The 22,382-nt window shown below is 38.3% G+C and overlaps 3 protein-coding genes across 3 annotated transcripts in view; all 3 read left to right on the top strand.

Annotated features, from left to right (window-relative positions):
• The window catches only part of paplnb (papilin b, proteoglycan-like sulfated glycoprotein), a 7,910-nt gene extending 4,384 nt beyond the window's left edge, over positions 1-3,526 (top strand). Inside the window, exons 11-14 of the mRNA XM_016238467.1 lie at positions 1,734-1,814; positions 1,940-2,081; positions 2,613-2,688; positions 2,794-3,526. Of these exons, the coding sequence (XP_016093953.1) occupies positions 1,734-1,814; positions 1,940-2,081; positions 2,613-2,688; positions 2,794-3,075 (581 nt within the window). The 3' untranslated portion in view covers positions 3,076-3,526. The remainder of the gene's footprint in view (positions 1-1,733; positions 1,815-1,939; positions 2,082-2,612; positions 2,689-2,793) is intronic.
• Positions 3,527-4,033: 507 nt separating this feature from the next.
• Positions 4,034-5,781, top strand: LOC107555611 (enhancer of rudimentary homolog). Its single transcript, XM_016238466.1, has 4 exons — positions 4,034-4,157; positions 4,828-4,915; positions 5,001-5,121; positions 5,218-5,781. Exons 1-4 carry the CDS (start codon positions 4,155-4,157, stop codon positions 5,318-5,320), a joined length of 315 nt encoding a protein of 104 aa, XP_016093952.1. The 5' UTR covers positions 4,034-4,154; the 3' UTR covers positions 5,321-5,781.
• A 2,469-nt stretch (positions 5,782-8,250) lies between these two features.
• smek1 (SMEK homolog 1, suppressor of mek1 (Dictyostelium)) overlaps positions 8,251-22,382 on the top strand; it is a 21,277-nt gene continuing 7,145 nt past the window's right edge. The window contains exons 1-10 of the mRNA XM_016238475.1: positions 8,251-9,304; positions 9,390-9,445; positions 10,919-11,017; positions 11,104-11,721; positions 13,107-13,184; positions 13,272-13,388; positions 13,605-13,721; positions 13,804-13,935; positions 14,041-14,143; positions 14,284-14,442. Of these exons, the coding sequence (XP_016093961.1) occupies positions 9,163-9,304; positions 9,390-9,445; positions 10,919-11,017; positions 11,104-11,721; positions 13,107-13,184; positions 13,272-13,388; positions 13,605-13,721; positions 13,804-13,935; positions 14,041-14,143; positions 14,284-14,442 (1,621 nt within the window). The 5' untranslated portion in view covers positions 8,251-9,162. The remainder of the gene's footprint in view (positions 9,305-9,389; positions 9,446-10,918; positions 11,018-11,103; positions 11,722-13,106; positions 13,185-13,271; positions 13,389-13,604; positions 13,722-13,803; positions 13,936-14,040; positions 14,144-14,283; positions 14,443-22,382) is intronic.

Raw genomic sequence — 22,382 nt, 5'->3', positions numbered from 1 at the left:
GACCTATTAGGTTTGGTTGGTTCTATGGCTTCATAGTGACCATCTTACTGATGGTCCGGTCTAGAGGCTTCTCCAGACAGAGCTCTGACGCGGGAACCATGGTGGGTGAGTACGATCCGTGCCTAATATACTGTATGTATATATGAATATATATGTGTATCTAATGAGACTGGTGGTTGTGTGTATAACGTGCGGTAGCCCCTGTGTGACAGACCAAGACTAGTATGATTCTAGGCTCTTGGTCGTATTCCCTTAAAGGAATCTATTTCTGATTCCAAGCCTTGAGCTCTACCCCGGGCCCAGGAGTCTGGCCCTAACAGGTAAGTATTTTGGGGTATGTAGACTAGGCCTTTGGCCGTAGGGAATAACATCACTGACAGTCGTCTAACGTCCCAGGGGCGACTCCCATAGCAATATGGTAGAGTTGGTACTTAGTGCTCGCCATGGTTCTGGCTTGCACTCCCCTCAGCATGGTGGCGTGGGTATACCGTTCCCCATAGTGACCCCTAGAGGACGCAGTTCGAAGTTCCCATGAAAGGGAACGTCTCGGGTTACTTATGTAACCATGGTTCCCTGAGTAGGGAACGAGACACTGCGTCCTCTAGGTTTCTTGCCATGCTGCGGACGCAAGCTTCAGATGAAGAAGTGAATGATGTGTAGCTCCCGGCGCCTATTTATACTATAGTCGCACCGGTAGTGACGTCATGGCTGTCGCTGGCCAACGAGTTGGTGTTTTTTCAATATATGCTTCAGACACGGGTCACTTTTCATAAAACGTCTATACCTTTTTAACAGAATTAGATAGTCACACCAAACTCGATATGCACATGTAAGACCTCAATCTGAGATGGCATGAGTAAAATCGCGGCATCTGTGCCACTGTGTGGTGCTATAATAGGGCAAAACATAAAAATGGCTATAACTATGCATCTGTTTGTCCGATGGACTTGAAAATTCACATGCTGTGTCTGTGTCCAAAGTGCTATGGCTGTCTGTAAGCACGTTCGTGTATCTCGAAAAACATGGCCACCATTGACCAATGACTTTTGAGCACCTATTAGATGGGGTTAACAGAGGCCAATCAGAATGAAACTTGGTGGGCATGTTTGACTCACAGCCCTAAAGATCTGTGAAAATTTTGAAAATCGCATTTTCAAGAGTGTAAACCTCAAGAAAACCACTGCAGTACAATTCTCTGGACTCACTAGATCAATAATTATCAAAGTAATGCTGAACTTTACCTTTAAACTTTAGCTATAACGGGGTCATTTAGAAAAGGGGCATGATCAAGAGGATGCAAAAGCCTATATCTTCAAAACGAAAACTCAGAACATCACAAAAATAGGTGAGCACATGTAGCATATGATTCTAAATAAGCATGCAAACTTTTATGGAGATAATATGTGGCACTGTAACTGTTAAATGACTTTAAAAAAACATGTAACTGTAAGTGCTGTAACTGGTCATGTCCATCTATGATCTAAGTGGTAACATGCTTGCCTAATAAAACATAACTCCTTTTCACACATGTGTTTAAAAGCCTTAAAGTTCTTTAACCCCGATAATTGCTGCTCGCATCTATATTTTAACATGTACTTTATTCAGAAAATCAGAATTTTCTGCAGTCATTAGACTTGAAGGGAATCATCATATTTGACAGACTGTGGCATAAAAAGTCTAAAACGCCCTGTGCTACAATGAGACTCATTCTGTATTGTGTTACTTTGCTTTAGTGGTGCCCAGCGTGCAGGACCCCAGTGGCTATGAAAGCTCCTTGCGTGGATTTGTGCCTTATACACATGATGCAACCTCAGGTTAAAAAGCTGTCACAAATATGTAGATGATTTGAAAGCAGTTTTACATTTCTGTATCCAATTCTTATGTGCTTATTTTTATTGTATATGTTCTGATTTTTGCTCTACATTTGCTCTGTTAACAGTTCACAGACCAAGCGATCCATACCCCTCAGTGACTGGGCCGCACTGTGCCCAGTCATATTATGGCTGCTGTCCGGATGGCCACACTGCTGCCTCAGGGCCTCGTGGGGAAGGCTGTGCTCACGATGACTGTCATAGGTCTAGGTACATACATATACTCAAATGATCTGCCCACAGATACACTTTAATCACTGAAAAGACCACAAATAATAAATAAAATAAAATATTAATAATATAAAATATCGGATTGTAGGTGGGGGGAGTGAATGTCCAGTGCTCTCTCCCACCTTCAATACCACGACTGAGGTGCCCTTGAGCAAGGCACCGAACCCCCAACTGCTCCCCGGGCGCCGCAGCATAAATGGCTGCCCACTGCTCTGGGTGTGTGTTCACGGTGTGTGTGTGTTCACTGCTGTGTGTGTGCACTTTGGATGGGTTAAATGCAGAGCACTAATTCCAAGTATGGGTCACCATACTTGGCCACATGTCACGTCACTTTCACTTTCACATAAATAAAATATACATAATAATATAAAATAGAAACTTTGTAAATTGCTGACAGTCTATTCTAATATATTAAATCCATTCAATATAATGAAAACTTCACAACCTATGAATTGACCATTAGTATATTTCACTCTTTTATTTATGTTGTGTGTATCTGTTTGTTGATAGATATGGCTGCTGCCTTGATGGAGTAACAGCTGCCAATGGTTTTGGAAGAGCAGGATGTCCTGATTACCCCTATAGAGTAAAACAGCTCATGGATTTTCACTCTATGCTCCATCTAGTGCTCCCATATAATTTTATTTTTTGTATAAACACTTTTTCCAACACATTATCTTTTTGTTTTCAGGATTATAGTCCAGTCCATCAGCCCTCTGCTAGTGTGTGCTCTTTGGCACGAGACGTTGGATCCTGTTATGAATGGACATCTCGTTTCTACTTTGATTCTTCCTCTGGCTCTTGTTCACAATTCTGGTTCGGTGGTTGCGAAGGGAATGGAAATAACTTTGTCTCCAAGGAGGAATGTGAGCGGTCATGTAAGGCTTCTGCCAGAGGCCTTGCCCCAAGAGAACCAACATCCAGAAGAGGGATCAATGGGGTCAGAGGTTATAGAATGAGATCCCGTGCATAAAGGGGTTAAAAGAAGGGTAATTGAAATCCCACAACAGACAAATCCAGCTCACATATATGTAGACAAAACAGTTTATTCAAGGTACACTCAGTCATTTATGCTGATATTAAAGGCATCTTGGGTTTAAACTGTTTTAATGAGGAAAAGAATATTAATGGCCCCCTCAAGCTTTTTATTATACATTCAGAGAAACACATTCACTTTATAGTATTTGTCAAACATGACAGTATCAAAACAGTAAGAACAATTTTCACACATTACAATCTCAAGATAGAGAAGTTTCACCAATTTCATGAAAATAAGATTGCTGTTGCTGAATTAAGCTAAAATAAGCTTTCCTTTCTTCATTCTGTGTTTCTATATCTGTACACTTTGTACTTCAATTGTATACTTTATGCACATTTTGTACTTCAGTTGTCTTGATATGCCATTAAAGTGTTAACACAAACTAAGAACATTGATTCTCGATTATTTCACCTAAAAATTTACTCTAAATAAATATCTTGTACAAAATGTGAGACAGTCTTGGTAGAAGTTTTTAAAAATAGTTTATTTAACAGGAATAGTGCACATTAATAAGCATAACTATGTGCCAGAGTTAGCCTAAAAGGCTATTTTTCATCTGTAGTCCCTGAGAACGTTACAAAGTCACGCTAAAAAAAACAAATACAAAATTACAAAGTATGATATTAAAAAATAAAAAAGCAAAACAAGTCTGCACAGTACATTGGCTATATCTTAGCACAATACAATTTTAAATTGTTGCAAAAAAAACCCCGCAAAATATAGCTTTTAAGGGAACAAAATCTAAGAACTTAACCCTTATTATTTGCTGATATTTACCAGTGCCGTGACATTTCCAGTCAAACTAAAATAAATAAATAAATACACTTTAAAACTGCACACAATTTCTGCAATTTTGTCACAAGACTTTAATTTTGAAAATCCGACGCGTCATCGCCACTACCGGAAGTGGATAATTCGTTGCACATTTCTGTTCTTTCTGTAGCTGCTCTCCGTGATTAGCCGTCAGCGGTTACCACAGCCTTCATCGCGACATTTAGTTACCAGAACCAGATATGGTAAGTATTTCACTGCTGTATTTTGTATTCTGGTGAATATTATAGACGTTTGCCTGGTCAGGAAGTCGTGTTTCGTCGGCTGCACTGGCAAGAAATGTTCAAGTGAGTGAACGCACGCAGCTAGCAGCAGTGTAGCGAGATAACGTCGAATATTCACGAAATGAACGAGTTGTGAAATCTGCTGGAACATTTCTAGACTTTCCTCTACAAAGTTAAGCACTTAATATAAAGTATGACTTAAACTTGTGTTTAGTTTCACCCGTCGTAGTAACTGCATTTGTAAGAAGCATCTAGGCTGTTTTGTTTGGGGGGAGGGTTGGAGTTCAACAGCTGCTTTTTTCAGGGTCTTATGTCAGAGATTCCGTTTGAACGTTCGAGTTATCTTTAAGTTTACTTAGTTCATATGCCAAACAGGGACGGTTGGATTGAATGTCAGATTAAGATGACATCCATTTGAAAATAAGTATGCTCTATTAATCTCACTGTTAGGAGTCAAAGCTCTTTTACTGGCAGTAGGGGCTCTACATGATTGGGTCATATATGGTGTATGTATTTATATGTACAGTGTTTTTAATCCAGCTTTTACATCTTTTTTTCCTCCAAAATGTGTACACCAGTCAAAATGTATGTAGTATGTATTTACACTTACTTTTTTCCTTCTGATTTTCAGTCTCACACAATTCTGCTGGTGCAGCCCACCAAGAGACCAGAAGGCAGAACATATGCAGACTATGAGTCTGTCAACGAATGCATGGAAGGTAAAATTGTTATTTTGATTATAAAGGGCAAGATTAATGTTATGAAAAATTCTTATGCGTGATTCTTTTTTCTCTCTAATAAAAGGAGTGTGTAAGATGTATGAAGAGCATCTGAAGAGGATGAACCCCAACAGTCCCTCCATCACATATGACATAAGCCAGTTATTCGACTTTGTTGATGATCTTGCTGACCTCAGCTGTCTTGTGTAAGTAAATTAACACAGCATCTCATCGATCATGTACAAGGGTACAAATGCTTTGAACAATGTAGTAATTTTCCTATTCTCTGGTCATTTAAACAGGTACAGGGCAGACACACAAACCTACCAGCCCTACAACAAAGACTGGATCAAAGAAAAGATCTACGTGCTGCTGAGGCGCCAAGCCCAGCAGGCGGGAAAATAAGGAGTGTAAATGGCTGAATTATTTCTGATGCTAGTCCCCAACTCTATCAGACCTACGCTACATCACAGGACAAACATAGATGAGCTAAGTGGTGAAGTGATGCCGCTTAGTTCAGATTTTGTTGAATGCCTGTCTGTTCAGTCAGTAAGTCAAAGCATAGATTGAAAATATTTTGGATTTTAAATCGCATTTTTGTAACCGAAGTTAGGGACTTGGATATTTATCAGACTAAAGGGTAAGATTGGGGTAGGGAAAGGGATTTTTTTTCAATCCCTCTCAATTGATGTTTTTTTTCTTTTTTTTAAATTGTGGTTTAATTGTTCAGTGAAGTAAAAAATTTACACATTTCAGATTATGGAGATGGTTCTGAGTCATCTTTTGTCCTCGGTGCTGTTACAGATTTTGTTTTGTGTATGTATCCAGTAGTCACCACTGGAAAATAATAAAAATCTCACACAAAGTTTTGATGTCAGTACTGTTTTTTTCTTTTAACATGCACTAATGTTCAAAAGATTTTTTGAAAGAATTAAATGCCATTCAGCACAGATGGATTAGATTTATCTAAATTGACATTGAAAAAATTTGAAGTGTTACAAAAGAGTTATATTTCAGATAAATACTGTTCTTTCCATCTTATTCATCAAAGAATACTGAAAAAGGAGTATAGAAAAAGATTAAGCAGAACTGTCTCAACAATGATAATAGAAAATGCTTCTTGAGCAGCAAATCAGCATGTTCGAATGATTTCTGAAGGATGTGACACTGAAGACTGGAGTAATGGCTGCTAAAAATTCAGCTTCATCGCAGTAATAAATTACACCTTAAAGTATATTAGAATTGAAAAAAATATATATTTAATGAGCTCAGACCTGGTTGCGTTTAAAAACTTAGATGCTTCAAAATTCTGCATCCTGACCATGAGTAAAAATTAGATTTTAGTGAAAACTAGAATTCCAGATAACAAATCCTTTAAGGAACATGGGGAAAGTTTAAGTCTAAAAGCAGCTGGTGTCTTCTGAAACAAGTGCGAATAACATTAAACAGTGCAGCAAGACTGTCCTGTTTTTCAACTCTCAGTCGTCAGCAGCACACTGTACTGTGGCATGAATGTCCTGTTTATCAGCTACACTGTTAATTTTTCAGATTGCTGAACAAATTCTTCTCTGAAATACTTAACTCTTTTCCCCTGTTTTACCCTTAGTACAAAATCATTTATAAGTTAATGTTATCCCTGGGGCTTTCATTATAATTTGTTAAAAATCTGATCAACATCTGTCTTGTAATGAAGTATTAAATTGCATTAGCAGTAACTAAGACCAGTAGGTTACCAATACTTTTTGGACTGATATATGCTTGGTGCTGGTATTGGAAACCCCAAACAGTTTTTTATGTTCTGTGGGTTGCATGATCTACTGTGTAGTTTCAATGTTATTGGAAACTACTTACCAACTTGTGAGGAAGTGCATGCATTCTGTTTATGACAGTTACTGGGCAACTAAGGAAACAGCTGAGGCTGAGCACAAAATTTTAAAGTACCAATAAACACTAATACTAGAAGTGTAAGATAAAGCTACAACAATTTTGTAACAGATTTGCAATTTAACCCCAACAGGCATGGCCAGTCTAACTTGATCTGTGCTTTTTAGCCCAATTTCTGAATGGGAAACTGCAGTGTTTATCACACACATTTGTGATTTTTATGGAAATATGTTTATATATATATATATATATATATATATATATATATATATATATATATATATATATACATACATACATACATACATATAAAAAGGAAGTGAAATCAGTCCCTAAACCTAACAATCAACTCAAAACGTAAAATAGTAATCAATTGCCATGACTGTGTTGGTCCATCTGTTTGCACCATAAAGTCATGACATAACAGAAGAAGCAACAGATATTTTATTCCATAATGTGATATACATCAGAGTAAAACACATTATCGGAAAAATGTAGGACAGGAATTGGTTCCATCCATCAGTTGTTGATTGGATGGAGCGAGGCAAAAATGAATGCAAGCTTGAGGTCAGTTGTAAGAAAGGTGCATGATTTAAGCAGACTAAATATAAGGAGAGGTCAGTCGTTTCACTGGAAGATCAAATTATGACATTTTGATTAAAAATCATGAGGTTAAAATAAATACATGAACAAACACACGAATGGATAAATAGTTCACAATAAGATCATTAGGGTGAATTTAGTAAATATAAGGTGAATTTTCATTTCATGCTGACTTTAACATTTCTGTTAACTTGATAGATGGGCCTATACTGTTAACAGAGGCTGAATTCAGAAATCACTCATCCTGCACACCACATAGGCTAATAACAACCCTCAACACACTAGCAACCACATAACAAAGCTCTGGCGACACCAACCCCTTAGCATTTGTGGTGGCAAATTTTGCATGGACGAGCAACACTAAAAATGTAGTTAGTAAGTCATTTTTACAGTTTCATAATATTTGAGCTGGTGGTGCAACCATGGCTGGTTGACCACACTGGCTATGCTATTATAAGGACTTTATTACTTGGTTAACCCTATTCCAAAGCTGAGACTGGACTGGTTGACCAGCAGCAGAATAGGATTGTATGGACTAGTTTGCCCAGTTACTTATAATGAATGGAATTAATGAAACTACAAGTGTACTGTACTTTGTACACAGAGACCAAAACAACAGCACAACTCTACACATCTGCATTTCTTTCAACAGAATGGCAAAAACAGTATGAGGTTTATTCTCTTTACGCGTGCTGTATCAGTCATTAGTACACGGAGCTGCGCGCTTACTTTCACCCTCATTCACATTCCTCTCCATGTCCCTTTCTTTTTCACCAGCAGTGAGTGTTTGCTGTTACGACATTTTGGCGCACTGTGTCTTTAAACTGTGGCGGCCCTGCGCCTGCAGCACAGGAAACCCCGTAGCGGCTTTCTGAGGGGACCCAAGATGGCCGAATCTTCACAGTGGGGCTAATAATTACTTTTCGTCAAGACGCTGCTATTTCATGGTGCTCGACGGTCGCGCTGGCCATTCGCCGTCCCGGAAAGTGAAACGAGAGAGTCTATTCGATTAGTTACATCGGGGAATGTTTATCTCTGTGTGAAGAGACTGGCTGGTCCATCTGCGGCCCTTAGCCAGAATATGGCGGAATACTTGGAGAAAATATAGCTTAGCTTATTATGAACGCGCCGCTTTATACACGAGCCTTCCTGCCTTTTCACCGACCGCGCGCGAGCATAACGACCAAATAGCGTTATCGGTACGTCTTTGGAGTTCATTCGCGCGCGTTTCGAACATTTCTGGGTTAAAATGACTCGCGCGAGGAGATAGCCTGCTAGCTGAAGCGCTAGCTACGCTAACCCCGTTTGACTGAATTAGTCGCAGCGTTAGCATAGCCTAGCTTGCTTAAAGTAAAGGGGCACGGAGGAAAATAAACACAATCTGCGTTCGTGCTCTGGCTGCATGCTTTTAAACTCCTTTCTCACCGTTTCACGCCCTTTAGAAACGAAGGAGCGTTTTTCGTCGTTCCGTTTATAAAAAGTTGGAAATATTGAGTATGTTGTGGAGAGTCTCGGCTGCACACAGCAGCTAGCGAGCTGACCATCGCTAGACTGGTCAGAATAATTCTTCTGGACTGCATAACTTTATTGTGATAGACCCCACAACAACATACTGCATCAGCTTTGCGACGGCTTGCCAGTGGATGCCATACATTTCAGCTTGAAGTTGACAGCAGATTCTGTTGCACCTTGCAAGCCGACGAGGACGTTGAGATTTATTGAATCAAGGGCAAAAGCCTGCTTGAGAGTTACTTGCAAGGATGACTGACACTCGTAGACGAGTAAAAGTGTACACTCTGAATGAGGACCGCCAGTGGGACGATCGGGGGACGGGACATGTGTCATCCGCCTACGTGGAGAGGCTGAAAGGCATGTCTCTCCTGGTGCGCGCCGAAAGTGATGGTAGGTTTACAAACACTACAAAGACGATGTACAGGGCCACTTTTCGTTGACTGTGCAAGTAAGACGTGCCCGTTCTTTAAAACAGGGTCACTGCTGCTGGAGTCCAAAATCAACCCTAACACCGCCTATCAGAAACAGCAGGTGCGTTTGAAATGTTTTGTTGACAGCTCGTTAGTGTTTTTGTTAACATCTTAAGTAATTATGTACTTCTTAATGGCTAGGTTAAAGGGCAAGTACATATATATCTTATAAAGATGCAAGACATCATGGGTAAATTGGGAAAATATGAAATTATATATATCATCAAGCTTCCATAGTTAATTAATCAAAGTACAATAACCTTGTAAAGCCTGCTATATGAAATAATTTAAAATAGAACAGTAATAGTTTGAACCTTTTAGACAAGGTGTTACAAAAATTAAAGTTTGGATTTTTTGGATACATCAAGCATTTGTGGCTCATCAGAGGTTTTATTCAGAGGCCCAAACTGGGGGAGAAAAAAACAATAAATGAATTTGCTGTAGATGTTTAAACAACAATATTTATATGGACAAAAAAGTAGATGCAGGTCCGATAGCTTGTAATCTAAATCAATGAGATTTTTATAACAGTATTGCAGACTACTTGCATAAATGCATATCCGTTTTCACTCTATATCTTCTAATAACTTGTCTTAGTATGATGATATTTAAATGCTTAGTTTTATGATCAGAGTTCTATATTTTTGTTTATGGGGTGCAAAACATAATGCAATTCAATGAATATTGAGAGGTGTATAAATAAATGTTACCCAAAAGCCTGATGTATCATGTTTGATACTTTCATTTTAACATGGTTTTTCTATACAATTATGTATGGGTATTAAAGTAAACCTAAGTTGCTTCCGTTCAGTAAACGTTCATATTAAAATATTACAAAAAATATCACAGCAAAAGACACAAAGGTGAAGGTTGACATTTTTAGAATAATACCAAAAGGCCTTTTACTTGCTAAAAAAGTAAATTATCAATCAGGTGGCATGTAATGGCTTGTGTACAGCAGGTTTTTACTTTTGATCCTGTTGATAATTTAGAGACATACAAAATTAATATCTAATATGATACAGTAGGCTTTTAGGGCTAAGACAATTGTTTTGTATTACAAGTATCTTGAAATGTTATGTTTAAATATGCAAGTTATGAATTAAACTCTCATTTGCATACATTTTCAGAACAGAAGTCTCAATATTGGATAAAGCACTTCATAAGTCAGAAAATAGCCAGTTGTTTTTGGAATAGAAGATTAAGTCAGGTGAATGATATATGAAAAAAGCCCTCTGTAACTTTCAGAATATAGAAATAAACCTGGAAAGATATGTATTGTAATTGAAATCTACAGGCTCAAAAAGATAAGGTGTAATCATAAACATTAAATTTGTATTTTGGATGTTTTTTTTCTGCTAAAGATTTTAAAGAAGCAAAATTGCCCACAATTTTAAAATTGACCTGTGCATGGACAAACAATGGTTTTTGCCTGTGGTCTCTTGCATTAAACTGTAGATCCCTGTATGATAGTGCTTGTGTATCACTTGCTATTTTGGTATTTGTTCATGTTATTTGTGATGTGTCTTTGAAGGACACATTAATAGTATGGTCCGAGGCTGAAAACTATGACCTGGCCCTCAGCTTTCAGGAAAAGGCTGGTTGTGATGAGATCTGGGAAAAAATATGTCAGGTGATTATGTCTGTAATATACATTTATAATATTTTCTCTAGGTATGTTCTCCTTTATTCTGAAAGCCTTTATTTTTGTGTCTACAGGTCCAGGGAAAGGACCCCTCTGTAGACATCACCCAGGAGCTGATAGATGAGTCTGAAGAGGAGCGCTTTGATGACATGTCCTCTCCTGGTCTCGAACTTCCGCCATGTGAGCTCTCCCGACTGGAGGAAGTGGCCGAGCTAGTGGCGTCATCCTTACCTTCTCCCTTACGGCGGGAAAAACTGGCCCTGGCGCTGGAGAACGAGGGCTATATCCGCAAACTGCTGGAGCTGTTCCGAGTGTGCGAAGACTTGGAGAACCGAGAAGGCCTGCATCACCTCTATGACATCATCAAAGGCATTTTCCTCCTCAACCGCACAGCGCTCTTCGAAGTCATGTTCTCCGAAGAATGCATCATGGATGTGATCGGATGTCTGGAGTTCGATCCTTCGCTACCCCAACCACGGCGGCATCGAGAGTTCCTCACCACCACGGCACGGTTTAAAGAGGTCATTCCCATTTCAGACCCGGAGCTGCGGCAGAAGATTCACCAGACGTACCGGGTGCAGTATATTCAGGACATGGTGCTGCCCACCCCCTCTGTCTTTGAAGAAAACATGCTCTCCACCCTGCACTCCTTCATCTTCTTTAACAAAGTGGAGATTGTTGGCATGCTGCAGGTGGGTTTTCGTCCTCAACCATGTATATGTGACCAGCTGTGAACTTTGCACATTGGCGGTTTAGTTGAAATGCTGTTCAGGGGCTAAACTAGGTAAAGGAAGCTGCAGATTAACTTTTCACGCCGCCTTCTAACATCATATCTCACAGGTAACGTACGCTGTCAGGCTTGCTATGTGTCATTGTGGCTTTTCAACAGATCAGCATCGCTCCTTTCAAATTCATTGCGTCCTCAGCAGAAAACCCTGTTTGCAGAGAATGCAGTGAATACATGTTTTTGATGTGGCTACTAATATTTCCCTGTTTGCATTACCTGAGACCATCTCGTTGCTCTTGATAGGATGCACATGGTGGGCTGTACTTTGTTTTTTTTTGAGTATTTGAAATGCCCTTTTCATCATTAAGTTAGATTTTACATCAGTTGTGGCTATTAAAAAGTTGTTCATGGAAATGGTTTGATACGTGCTTCTCACCTAAGCCTTACAGTAGAATTGTTTGATACTGGGATTGGAGGTAGGGGAGGGGGCTTGTTGCTATGGAAACAGCACCATCATGTTCTTTAGAGCCATATCATGTGATGTCACAAACGCTTGGCAGGCATGCTGGATGATTATTTTCTCCAACCTCCAGACAGCTTCAGTTCAGTATGGTTGTTTGTCCATCTTTGCTGATGATGAATGTGCTTGTTATGGCACAATATTGTTTTAATATTACCATATCCCATTAATACCTGGATGTAATCTCATAGATGTTGAATAAACCAAACATGGATAGTAAAAGCTTTTTGTGATGAATGTCTGAGCAATTAGATGTACTTTCCCATGGCAATGTAATCGCAAACTGTTTTGATTCACTTGACTGGTTCCCCTTTTTTTGAGGTGTAATCTTGTATGTCCATGACAAGTTGATGCAGTAAAATACAGTATCAGTCACATGTCTAGCCTTGGTGTCGATGTGCATTTATGAAATGTCATTCAGCTAGAGGTCAATTAATGTTGCAAAACCTCTCTGTGATTTACAGCATTATGGTGTGCTCAAATGACATTAGGATAATGTATATAGGCAACTATAAATGAACATTTATCAAGAATCAGGTTTATTGTGCCGAATCTGGCTGAACAGAATTGTTGATTGTTGCAGTTCACACAGTGTGCTGCATGGATGCATTATGCTGTGTATATAGAAAGAGTTTAATTATGAGAAAATTAATGTGAATACTGGCTTAAAATATTTTTAATATTTAACTTATATTGTAGAATTGTATCCAATTGTACATTTTCTAGTGTCTTTTGTTTTAAATAATTTAGAAACTAGTTTTGTGTGTGTATATACAAAACTAGTAGTAACCAGAACTGATATTTCTCTATTTCTTATGCTTTTATTTCAGGACGATGAGAAGTTTTTGACTGAGCTCTTTGCACAGCTAACTGATGAAGCCACAGATGACGACAAACGGCATGAGCTGGTATGAAGCAGAACTACTAATGGATGTGTTAACCTCCTACTCAAAACAATGGATACAAACAAAATTGATATTGTTTGTCACATTCAGGTAAATTTCCTGAAGGAGTTTTGTGCGTTCTCACAAACGTTACAACCACAGAACAGAGACGCATTCTTCAAAACGCTGTCCAACATGGGTATCCTGCCAGCGCTGGAAGTTATTCTTGTAAGATTTACTTGCTATTCCAAAGAACAGATTTGCTGTCAGGTGTCTTGTTTTTCTTTTTGTAATTTAACACCTTTACTAATGATCTATAGTATTGTATTTAATGGAAAATAGGTATATTTCAACCGGTCTCTAGCTTCAACTTTGCTCTCAATGAAGACTGTAACTTTAGCTTGCTCTTGCTGTGTTTATGAACACGTGTGCATTGTGTTAAAGGGCATGGATGATGTTCAGGTGCGTGGAGCAGCCACTGATATCTTCTCTTACCTGGTGGAGTACAACCCCTCAATGGTGCGAGAGTTTGTTATGCAGGAGTCTCAGCAGAATGATGATGTAAGTCACATGCCACATGCCTACTGACTCTTGTGAGCCTTCCAGCTACCTGTCTTTCTTACCACTTGTCTATATTTTACAGGACATTCTGTTGATAAATCTGATCATTGAGCATATGATCTGTGACACGGATCCAGAGTTGGGTGGAGCCGTACAGCTAATGGGGTTGCTCAGGACACTAGTGGACCCAGAGAACATGCTGGCAACTGCTAATGTGAGATGTTTTAATATCAATATATATTTGGTGCATAGTACCACCTTTTCATTGTCATTTGTCAGAATGTAGCGAAACATGCCCCTTCTGGTTGATTCCTTGCAGAAAACCGAGAAGACAGAGTTCTTGAGTTTCTTCTATAAGCATTGCATGCATGTGCTCTCTGCTCCACTTCTTGCCAACACCACAGAAGAAAAACCCAGCAAAGGTAATAGATATTTTACAAGCTTGTAGGATGCATGCAGACTGAATGTGTAGGCAGCCTTTTTGAATCATTTCTCAATTGACATTTTGCATATTTAAAGACGTGACCTCTGCAGACTTCTCACTGTGTGTTTGTCTTGTCAGATGATTTCCAGACTTGTCAGCTGCTGGCTCTGATCGTAGAGCTGCTCACTTTCTGCGTGGAGCATCACACGTATCACATAAAGAACTACATCATCAACAAAGACATCCTCCGCAGAGTACTGGTGCTCACTGCATCTCAACACGCTTTCTTAGCCTTATGTGAGTATATGCATGCGCACACACAAGACATAATCCACATGTGAAAGTGAATATTCGGCAGGAAATATTGTAGGGTGGGTTTTTTTGTCTATCCAGATTTTTACTGATCAATTCAGTTCAAGTTTTTTTATATAGCGCTTCTCACGATACAAATCGTTGCAAAGCAGCTTTACAGAAAATGAGGTTTCTACAATATATTTAGTAGTAGCTTGTCAGTGGTGACTGTCAAATTGATGAACATATGGCAGAAATGTACGGTAAAATTCAGTTAATGATGTAATCAAACAGATGATGAACACTATTAACAGCAATGACTATATGCTGCAATCAAACTTGTAGCAACATTTGGTAGTTTATGTTGTTTCAGGGTTGGCATCATCTGAGGTCCTCTTGAGGGGTTTGCATCATCTCTTCTCAGGTGTTCGGTCATCTCGGGTCTTTGTAAGGGCTGGATCCAGACTGAAGTTTGTGTAATTCCTAGTGGCAGAAACAGAGAAACAAGTAGAGACATAATTAGCATAGTTGCTGTTCCAACCAAGCAAAAATGATTTGTTCAACCCAAGCTAAGGAATAATAATGTGCATTTGATCAGATATAACTGCAGTACAAGATTATGAGATGCATTATTTTAGGGATGCACCGATACCACTTTTTCCAGTACTCGCCTGATACCGATACTTTTATTTTTGGCACTTGCCGATACCGAGTACCGATACCGATATTTTTTTATTGCATTTGTACATTTTTTAAATATTGGGTACAGAAACCAAAAGAGTATGTATAATGTTAGTTGGTTAACTTCATTTATCAAATAGATAGTCAAACCAAAATTTATTCAGACACCTTCAACATTTCTCACAATATCACAGTTTATTTGCTATAGTTTAGAAAATGGTAATAAAATATGACAAGAACTCATATTTTAAACTGTCAGAAATAAATTAATCTTGATAATGTTAGATAACTTTGATAGAAAGGTATGTAATGGATTACAATCAACCAAAAATTATTCACACAGCTGTTAGTATGACAGTATTTACACAACTATCAATACTTAGTCGGGCAACCCTTAGCCTTAATGACAGCCTGTAGTCTCCTGGGTCCGGTTGCACCAGCTTGACGTAAAAAAGCTGGGTGTAAGCCCTATGCTGGGCTTTGCGACGTCCAGCTTTATGATAAATATTTACACCTACTGAAACTACGATCAGGCGCAACTACGCCCAGCGTAGACGATGCGCATCCACGCTGTCGCTGACACATTCTCCCGCGGTGATGGCTGAGACGACTTCACGCTGCAATGGCTACAACTACTAATATAAAACTGAATTGCTTAAGACATCATAACAAGTGAAGCCACCACGCCATGATTTCATTGAGTAAACATTTTCTAACAAGTCCGCGTTTTTATATCTGAAGTCTCCCTGCACATTCCCAAGACAGATTTCATCAAGGTTACGTAAAATATAATAAATGTATTACAATGCTTCTCTCTAGAGTTATTTTTGTAGCTGACTAACAAGTTTGTGTACAATTGAATGTCTTTCCTGAGGTAAATGTGACTTGACGTGACATTTTGACACTTTCTGTGGCTGAAAAAAAATTGTTTGTATTTTGTGATAAAATTTACAGAATTTGAAAGTTGATCATTTATTTCTGTTTAAAAGTAACAAAGCACAAAACTTATTGCGGTTATTGGATGGCAGGCACGATACAAATAATGAATGGAATTAAAGACGTGAAATATTTCCAAGCATTTACACTGTCCTTCCAAACAAGATGTCAAATGGTTCAGTTTCTTTTAATAATCCTAGTTCATATGTAATATTTTACTGCATAATTATTACATGCTGTACAGAAATATATTTTGTATTCAATTACTATCGGCAGTGTGATAGGCTATAATCTACACTGAGTTTCGCGATTGATATCTTGTTTATCTTGCCTGAAAAGACCATAAACATACAGGTCACGTCTGCAGTAATAATTAACAAACAGACATGAATCCTAAAAACTAATAATGTCCGAGTAAATCATGACTTTTCACTTTACACCTACCTCTGACTAGGCGTAAGATTATGTGTCAGACGTAGCACTACGCCGAGATGGTGCAACGGGTATAAATTCTACTTACGACTTAAAGCGCCATTTACGTCCAGCCTAGTCTTACAGCCGGGTGTACGTCAAGCTGGTGCAACCGGCCCCTGGGCATGCTGTCATCCAGGTTCATGCAAACTTCCATTTTTTTCACAGACATGGTCTGTATAATTTTTGGTCCCAAATTGGTATCAGTTTTACTGGTAGTCCACTGTATGAAGAATTTTTGGGTATAATTTGTCACGGTTTACTTTATTTTCCTATCCTCACTTACATAAATGAACTATAGTGTCCTGCACCCACTGGTAAAAAAAATATTATATCTGGTCTTTGAATAATTTTTGGTTTGACTGTATATTTTCACACTTAATTATGCCCATTAAAATTTATTTTACAAGTTTTTATTACTTTAACTGTAAATTGTTTTTGCTCTATGGTACATAATCTTTAATAGCATTAGATCTTCTCCATTGCAGCGGCTTAGCACTGTAATCACGTGCTTTGCTGTAATAATGCAGGGAACCACTCGTTATAAATCTCCTAACTGTGATATTTTCAGAAATAGAAGTCGCGGTTTTTTTTTTTTTTGAAACGTGCTGCGATTTATATTGCAAAGCCACTCATATAATGCAGAAACACTCAAGTAAGCACAACGCGTGCACGTATTTGTACTGGTGTGGAATGAGAGGGACAAGTAGTACAGCGCATTTCACACAGGCTGCTAGATTCACTTTCGCCAGAAAGTCGTGTATGCCTAAGGTTGAAAATAAATCATGTTTATAGTGAATGCCCCTATAAATGGTCTTATTTTTACGATTTAGTTTTAATCCAAATGATGCGTGTACTAAGTGAGTGAACATCAAAGATCTCACAACAGACTCACAATCTCTCTCTCTCTCTCTCTCTCTACCGTTAAGTAACTTGTGCATTGTTTTACTTACTTGTTCTTGACATAACCGACCGAACTACAAACTTTCCAGTGATGTCTGTGAGAAAGGTATATTCGCTCGACAAGCTCGCGCATCTGCGCCACTGTGCGCTCAATCCACTCAGCGTGCTTTGCAAATCAGCTCGCGCACATCAGCTATACAGGCGTTAATAGTGAATGTTTAACATTATATTCGTTGCATACATATACTTCGTAGACATCCTTAATCTCTAATAACTCCATTCTGCTGTCTGTTGTTCTGTTGTTTGTGTTTCTTTGTCTGAATATGGTACTTATCACATGCTGTATTGGGGTTTGGTATCGGGGCATTTTAACGAGTACGAGTACAGGAGCTCAGTATCGGGCCCGATACCGATACCAGTATCGTAGTGCTGGGCGGTATGACCAAAAATTTCACAGTACATGATGGTATTTTTTTTTTTATGAATGACCAGGTGTTAACCATATTTTCTACTGATTGAGAGAGTAAATACTGCAGTATATTGACTTAGAATGCCCTAATTTACTGTCATGATGAGTGAATATTGTCAAAAAATACCACACTAAATAGTGACTAAACACGACCCCTTTTCATGTTAACCAGGAGTCACTCTCATTTATAATCGCGGCATCGTCTCATAAAATCAACATGCATCTACACTAAAGAGCGGCTATGCGGTTGTTTTGGCTATATTACTTTTTTGTCTCATGCAGCGCACTGCCTGCGTCCGAGTAACAAACTAAAAAAAACAACAAACAAAAAAGTGCATGCGATATTAACAGACGAACCACGCTCATATTTCCTAACAGTGATATTTTCAGAAATAGAAGTCGCGTTTTTTTTCATCTGAATCTTGCTGCGATTTATATTGCAAAGCCACTCATATAATGCAGAAACACTCAAGTAAGCACAACGCGTGCACGTATTTGTACTGGTGTGGAATGAGAGGGACAAGTAGTACAGCGCATTTCACACAGGCTGCTAGATTCACTTTCGCCAGAAAGTCGTGTATGCCTAAGGTTGAAAATAAATCATGTTTATAGTGAATGCCCCTATAAATGGTCTTATTTTTACGATTTAGTTTTAATCCAAATGATGCGTGTACTAAGTGAGTGAACATCAAAGATCTCACAACAGACTCACAATCTCTCTCTCTCTCTCTCTCTCTACCGTTAAGTAACTTGTGCATTGTTTTACTTACTTGTTCTTGACATAACCGACCGAACTACAAACTTTCCAGTGATGTCTGTGAGAAAGGTATATTCGCTCGACAAGCTCGCGCATCTGCGCCACTGTGCGCTCAATCCACTCAGCGTGCTTTGCAAATCAGCTCGCGCACATCAGCTATACAGGCGTTAATAGTGAATGTTTAACATTATATTCGTTGCATACATATACTTCGTAGACATCCTTAATCTCTAATAACTCCATTCTGCTGTCTGTTGTTCTGTTGTTTGTGTTTCTTTGTCTGAATATGGTACTTATCACATGCTGTATTGGGGTTTGGTATCGGGGCATTTTAACGAGTACGAGTACAGGAGCTCAGTATCGGGCCCGATACCGATACCAGTATCGTAGTGCTGGGCGGTATGACCAAAAATTTCACAGTACATGATGGTATTTTTTTTTTTATGAATGACCAGGTGTTAACCATATTTTCTACTGATTGAGAGAGTAAATACTGCAGTATATTGACTTAGAATGCCCTAATTTACTGTCATGATGAGTGAATATTGTCAAAAAATACCACACTAAATAGTGACTAAACACGACCCCTTTTCATGTTAACCAGGAGTCACTCTCATTTATAATCGCGGCATCGTCTCATAAAATCAACATGCATCTACACTAAAGAGCGGCTATGCGGTTGTTTTGGCTATATTACTTTTTTGTCTCATGCAGCGCACTGCCTGCGTCCGAGTAACAAACTAAAAAAAACAACAAACAAAAAAGTGCATGCGATATTAACAGACGAACCACGCTCATATTTATAATTCAAAACAATCAGTAAGCGACAGGTGCTAGGAAACGCTGTTTTGTACTCATTTATTGACGAGTCGGCTGTGGTGCGGCCAACTGAATGCGCTGCTTCTCTGCCGCTCACTGCACAGAACAGACGCCGAGAGAGGTGACGCTTCTCCAGGAAAGTCAGACCTCATGTTCGCGGGACAGCACTGGTGAAATAGAATAGCTTTGTAGAAGACTAGTTAGGTACGCAGGAGCTAAACATTAAGGGCCTTGTAGGCAAGTAATAATATTTTGTAACTGATACGGAACTTAATAGGTAGCCAGTGCAGAGACTGTAAAATTGGGGTAATATGATCATATTTTTTTGACCTGGTAAGGACTCTAGTCGCTGCATTTTGGACTACCTGTAGCTTGTTTATTGAGGATGCAGGACAACCACCTAGCAGTGCATTACAATAGTCCAGTCTAGAGGTCATGAATGCATGAACTAGCTTTTCTGCATCAGAAACAGGTAACATGTTTCGTTGCTTGGCAATGTTTCTAAGATGGAAGAATGCTGTTTTTGTAACATGGGGAAATATGATTTTCAAAAGACAAGTTGCTGTCTAATATAACACCCAGATTTTTGACTGTAGAGGAAGTAACAGAGCCTACACTACCAGTCAAAGGTTTTTGAACTGCAAGATTTTTAATGTTTCTTAAAGAATTATCTCCTGCTCACCAAGCCTGCATTTATTTGATCCAAAATGTACCAAAAGCAGTAACATTTTGAAATATTTTTACTATTTAAAATAACTGCTTTCTATTTGAATGTATTTTAAAATTTAATTTATTCATGTGATCAAAGCTAAATTTTCAGCATCATTAGGCCTACTCCAGTCTTCAGTGTCACATGATCCTTCAGCAATCATTTTAATATGCTGATTTGCTGATTATCAATATTTAAAACAGTTGAGTAAATTTTTTCAGGATTCTTTGATGAATAGAAATATCCAAAGATCAGCATTTATCTGAAATAAAAAGCTTTTGTAACGTTATACACTATACCATTCAAAAGATATTTTTTCAATTTATATTATAGAAATTATTACTTTCATTTAGCAAGGATGTTTTAAATTGATCAAAAGTGATAAAGACATTTATAATGTTACAAAAGATTTCTATTTCAGATAAATGCTGTTCTTCTGAACTTTCTACTTCACTGTTTTCAACATCATAATAATAAATGTTTCTTGAGCAGCAAATCAGAATATTAGAATGATTTCTGAATAATATTAATAAGGAGAGTCTGAGATTTGAGTGATTTCACAATTCTTGTTTGTATGAAGGCTAAATACCAATAAAAGGTGAACATTTATTTATTTGCACCATTTTTTTCCCTAAAATGTTATATAGTTTTATAGGAGTAGGTTTCATAGAGTTGGCAAATTAATTTTTCATAAGTTTGTAGGTACAGACATCTGTTGCGGCCGTTCTTGGCCGTTTTTATGAGGCTTTTTTAATAGTGTTCATATCGATATCAGAATTATATCGTATTGACCGAAATTAAGAAATATATTGTGATATAAATTTTGGCCATATTGTCCAGCCTTAATTTAGCCCATCCTGTCCTATATTTGTAAAGCACTGCAGTTTTTCTTTGGGTGTGATGAATGAAACTGAAGTACTAGACACTGTAGAATCTAAATTTGTTATTGTATTTCTAATGTTATCTATTTTATCAGTGAAGAAATTCATAAATTAATTACTATTAAACTGTGAGGGAATATTTAGATCGGGTGGCATCTGGTTATTTGTTAATCAAGCCACTGTGCTAAATAAAAACCTTGAATTGTTTTGGTTATTTTCTATGAGTTTATGGATATGCTCGGCCCTGGCAGCTTTTAGAGCCGGTCTATAGCTGGACATACTGTTTTTCCACGCAATTCTAAAAATTCCAAGTTAGTTTTTCTCCATTTGCACTCAAGATTGAGTTTCTTTCTTGAGAGAATGGGTATTACTGTTGTACGTTTTTCTCTAACATTTTTCAATTTGATGGGGGCAACAGCTTTAATTATTAATTAATTAATTATATGCGATGCAGTTCTAATACAGTATATGCGCTTTAATTATTTACATGCGTGTAGATTAAGTACGTACGTCACTCAGCGGCTCCGTTCACAGTAGTTCCACAGGAACTGTTATCATTTACATCATGTGTGGAGCGTCTCAAACTCCATCTCTGCATGTTGTTGTGAGTTTGGGTTTATTATAACGTTCATCTGGGAACGCAACGTGCGCCATTTCATCAGATTTGTAAGGTAAATCATTTATAAATCCACACAAACACAGGAGAATACATCATCTCGCAGTTTCAAAATAAAAGCTCAAACCCTCACTCTGTTTACACGTTTTAATGTCCACATATTCATTTAAATACAGTGTACTGCATTTCTGTCCTAAAGAAATGGCCAAATATTAAAGGGGTCATATGATGCGATTTCAAGTTTTCCTTTCGTTTGAAGTGTTACAAGCTCTTGGTGCATAAAGAAGATCTGTAAAGTTGCAAAGACTAAAGTCTCAAATCCAAAGAGATATTCCTAAGAGTCAACCACGCCTACCTAAAATGGCTCGTTCTAACACGCCCCCACATGTCTGCGTCACTATATGGAAATATTAGCATAATGCCGCCCAAATGTGCACGCAAAGAAAGAAGGCGTGATTTCAGGAACAGCAGTAGTGTTGATGCAGCCATGTCAGGGAGACGCTGTGTGATTCAGTGCGAAAGCAAAAGCACTTTATTTGGCCTTCCGGAAGTAGATGCAATTGGGAATCATTGGCATTATTTACAACAGAACAGCACAACCCAGATGTTCGAATTTGTGCAACGCATTTTATGGCGGACAGTTTTTTTTAACCTTGAAGAGTACAAGGCTGGCTGTGCACAAAGGCTATTTCTAAAAAAAAAAA

The sequence above is a fragment of the Sinocyclocheilus grahami genome, unplaced genomic scaffold, assembly GCF_001515645.1.
Source record: "Sinocyclocheilus grahami isolate Dianchi unplaced genomic scaffold, SAMN03320097.WGS_v1.1 scaffold540.1, whole genome shotgun sequence".
NCBI lineage: Eukaryota > Metazoa > Chordata > Actinopteri > Cypriniformes > Cyprinidae > Sinocyclocheilus > Sinocyclocheilus grahami.
This window is presented reverse-complemented; position numbering and strand designations above follow the sequence as displayed.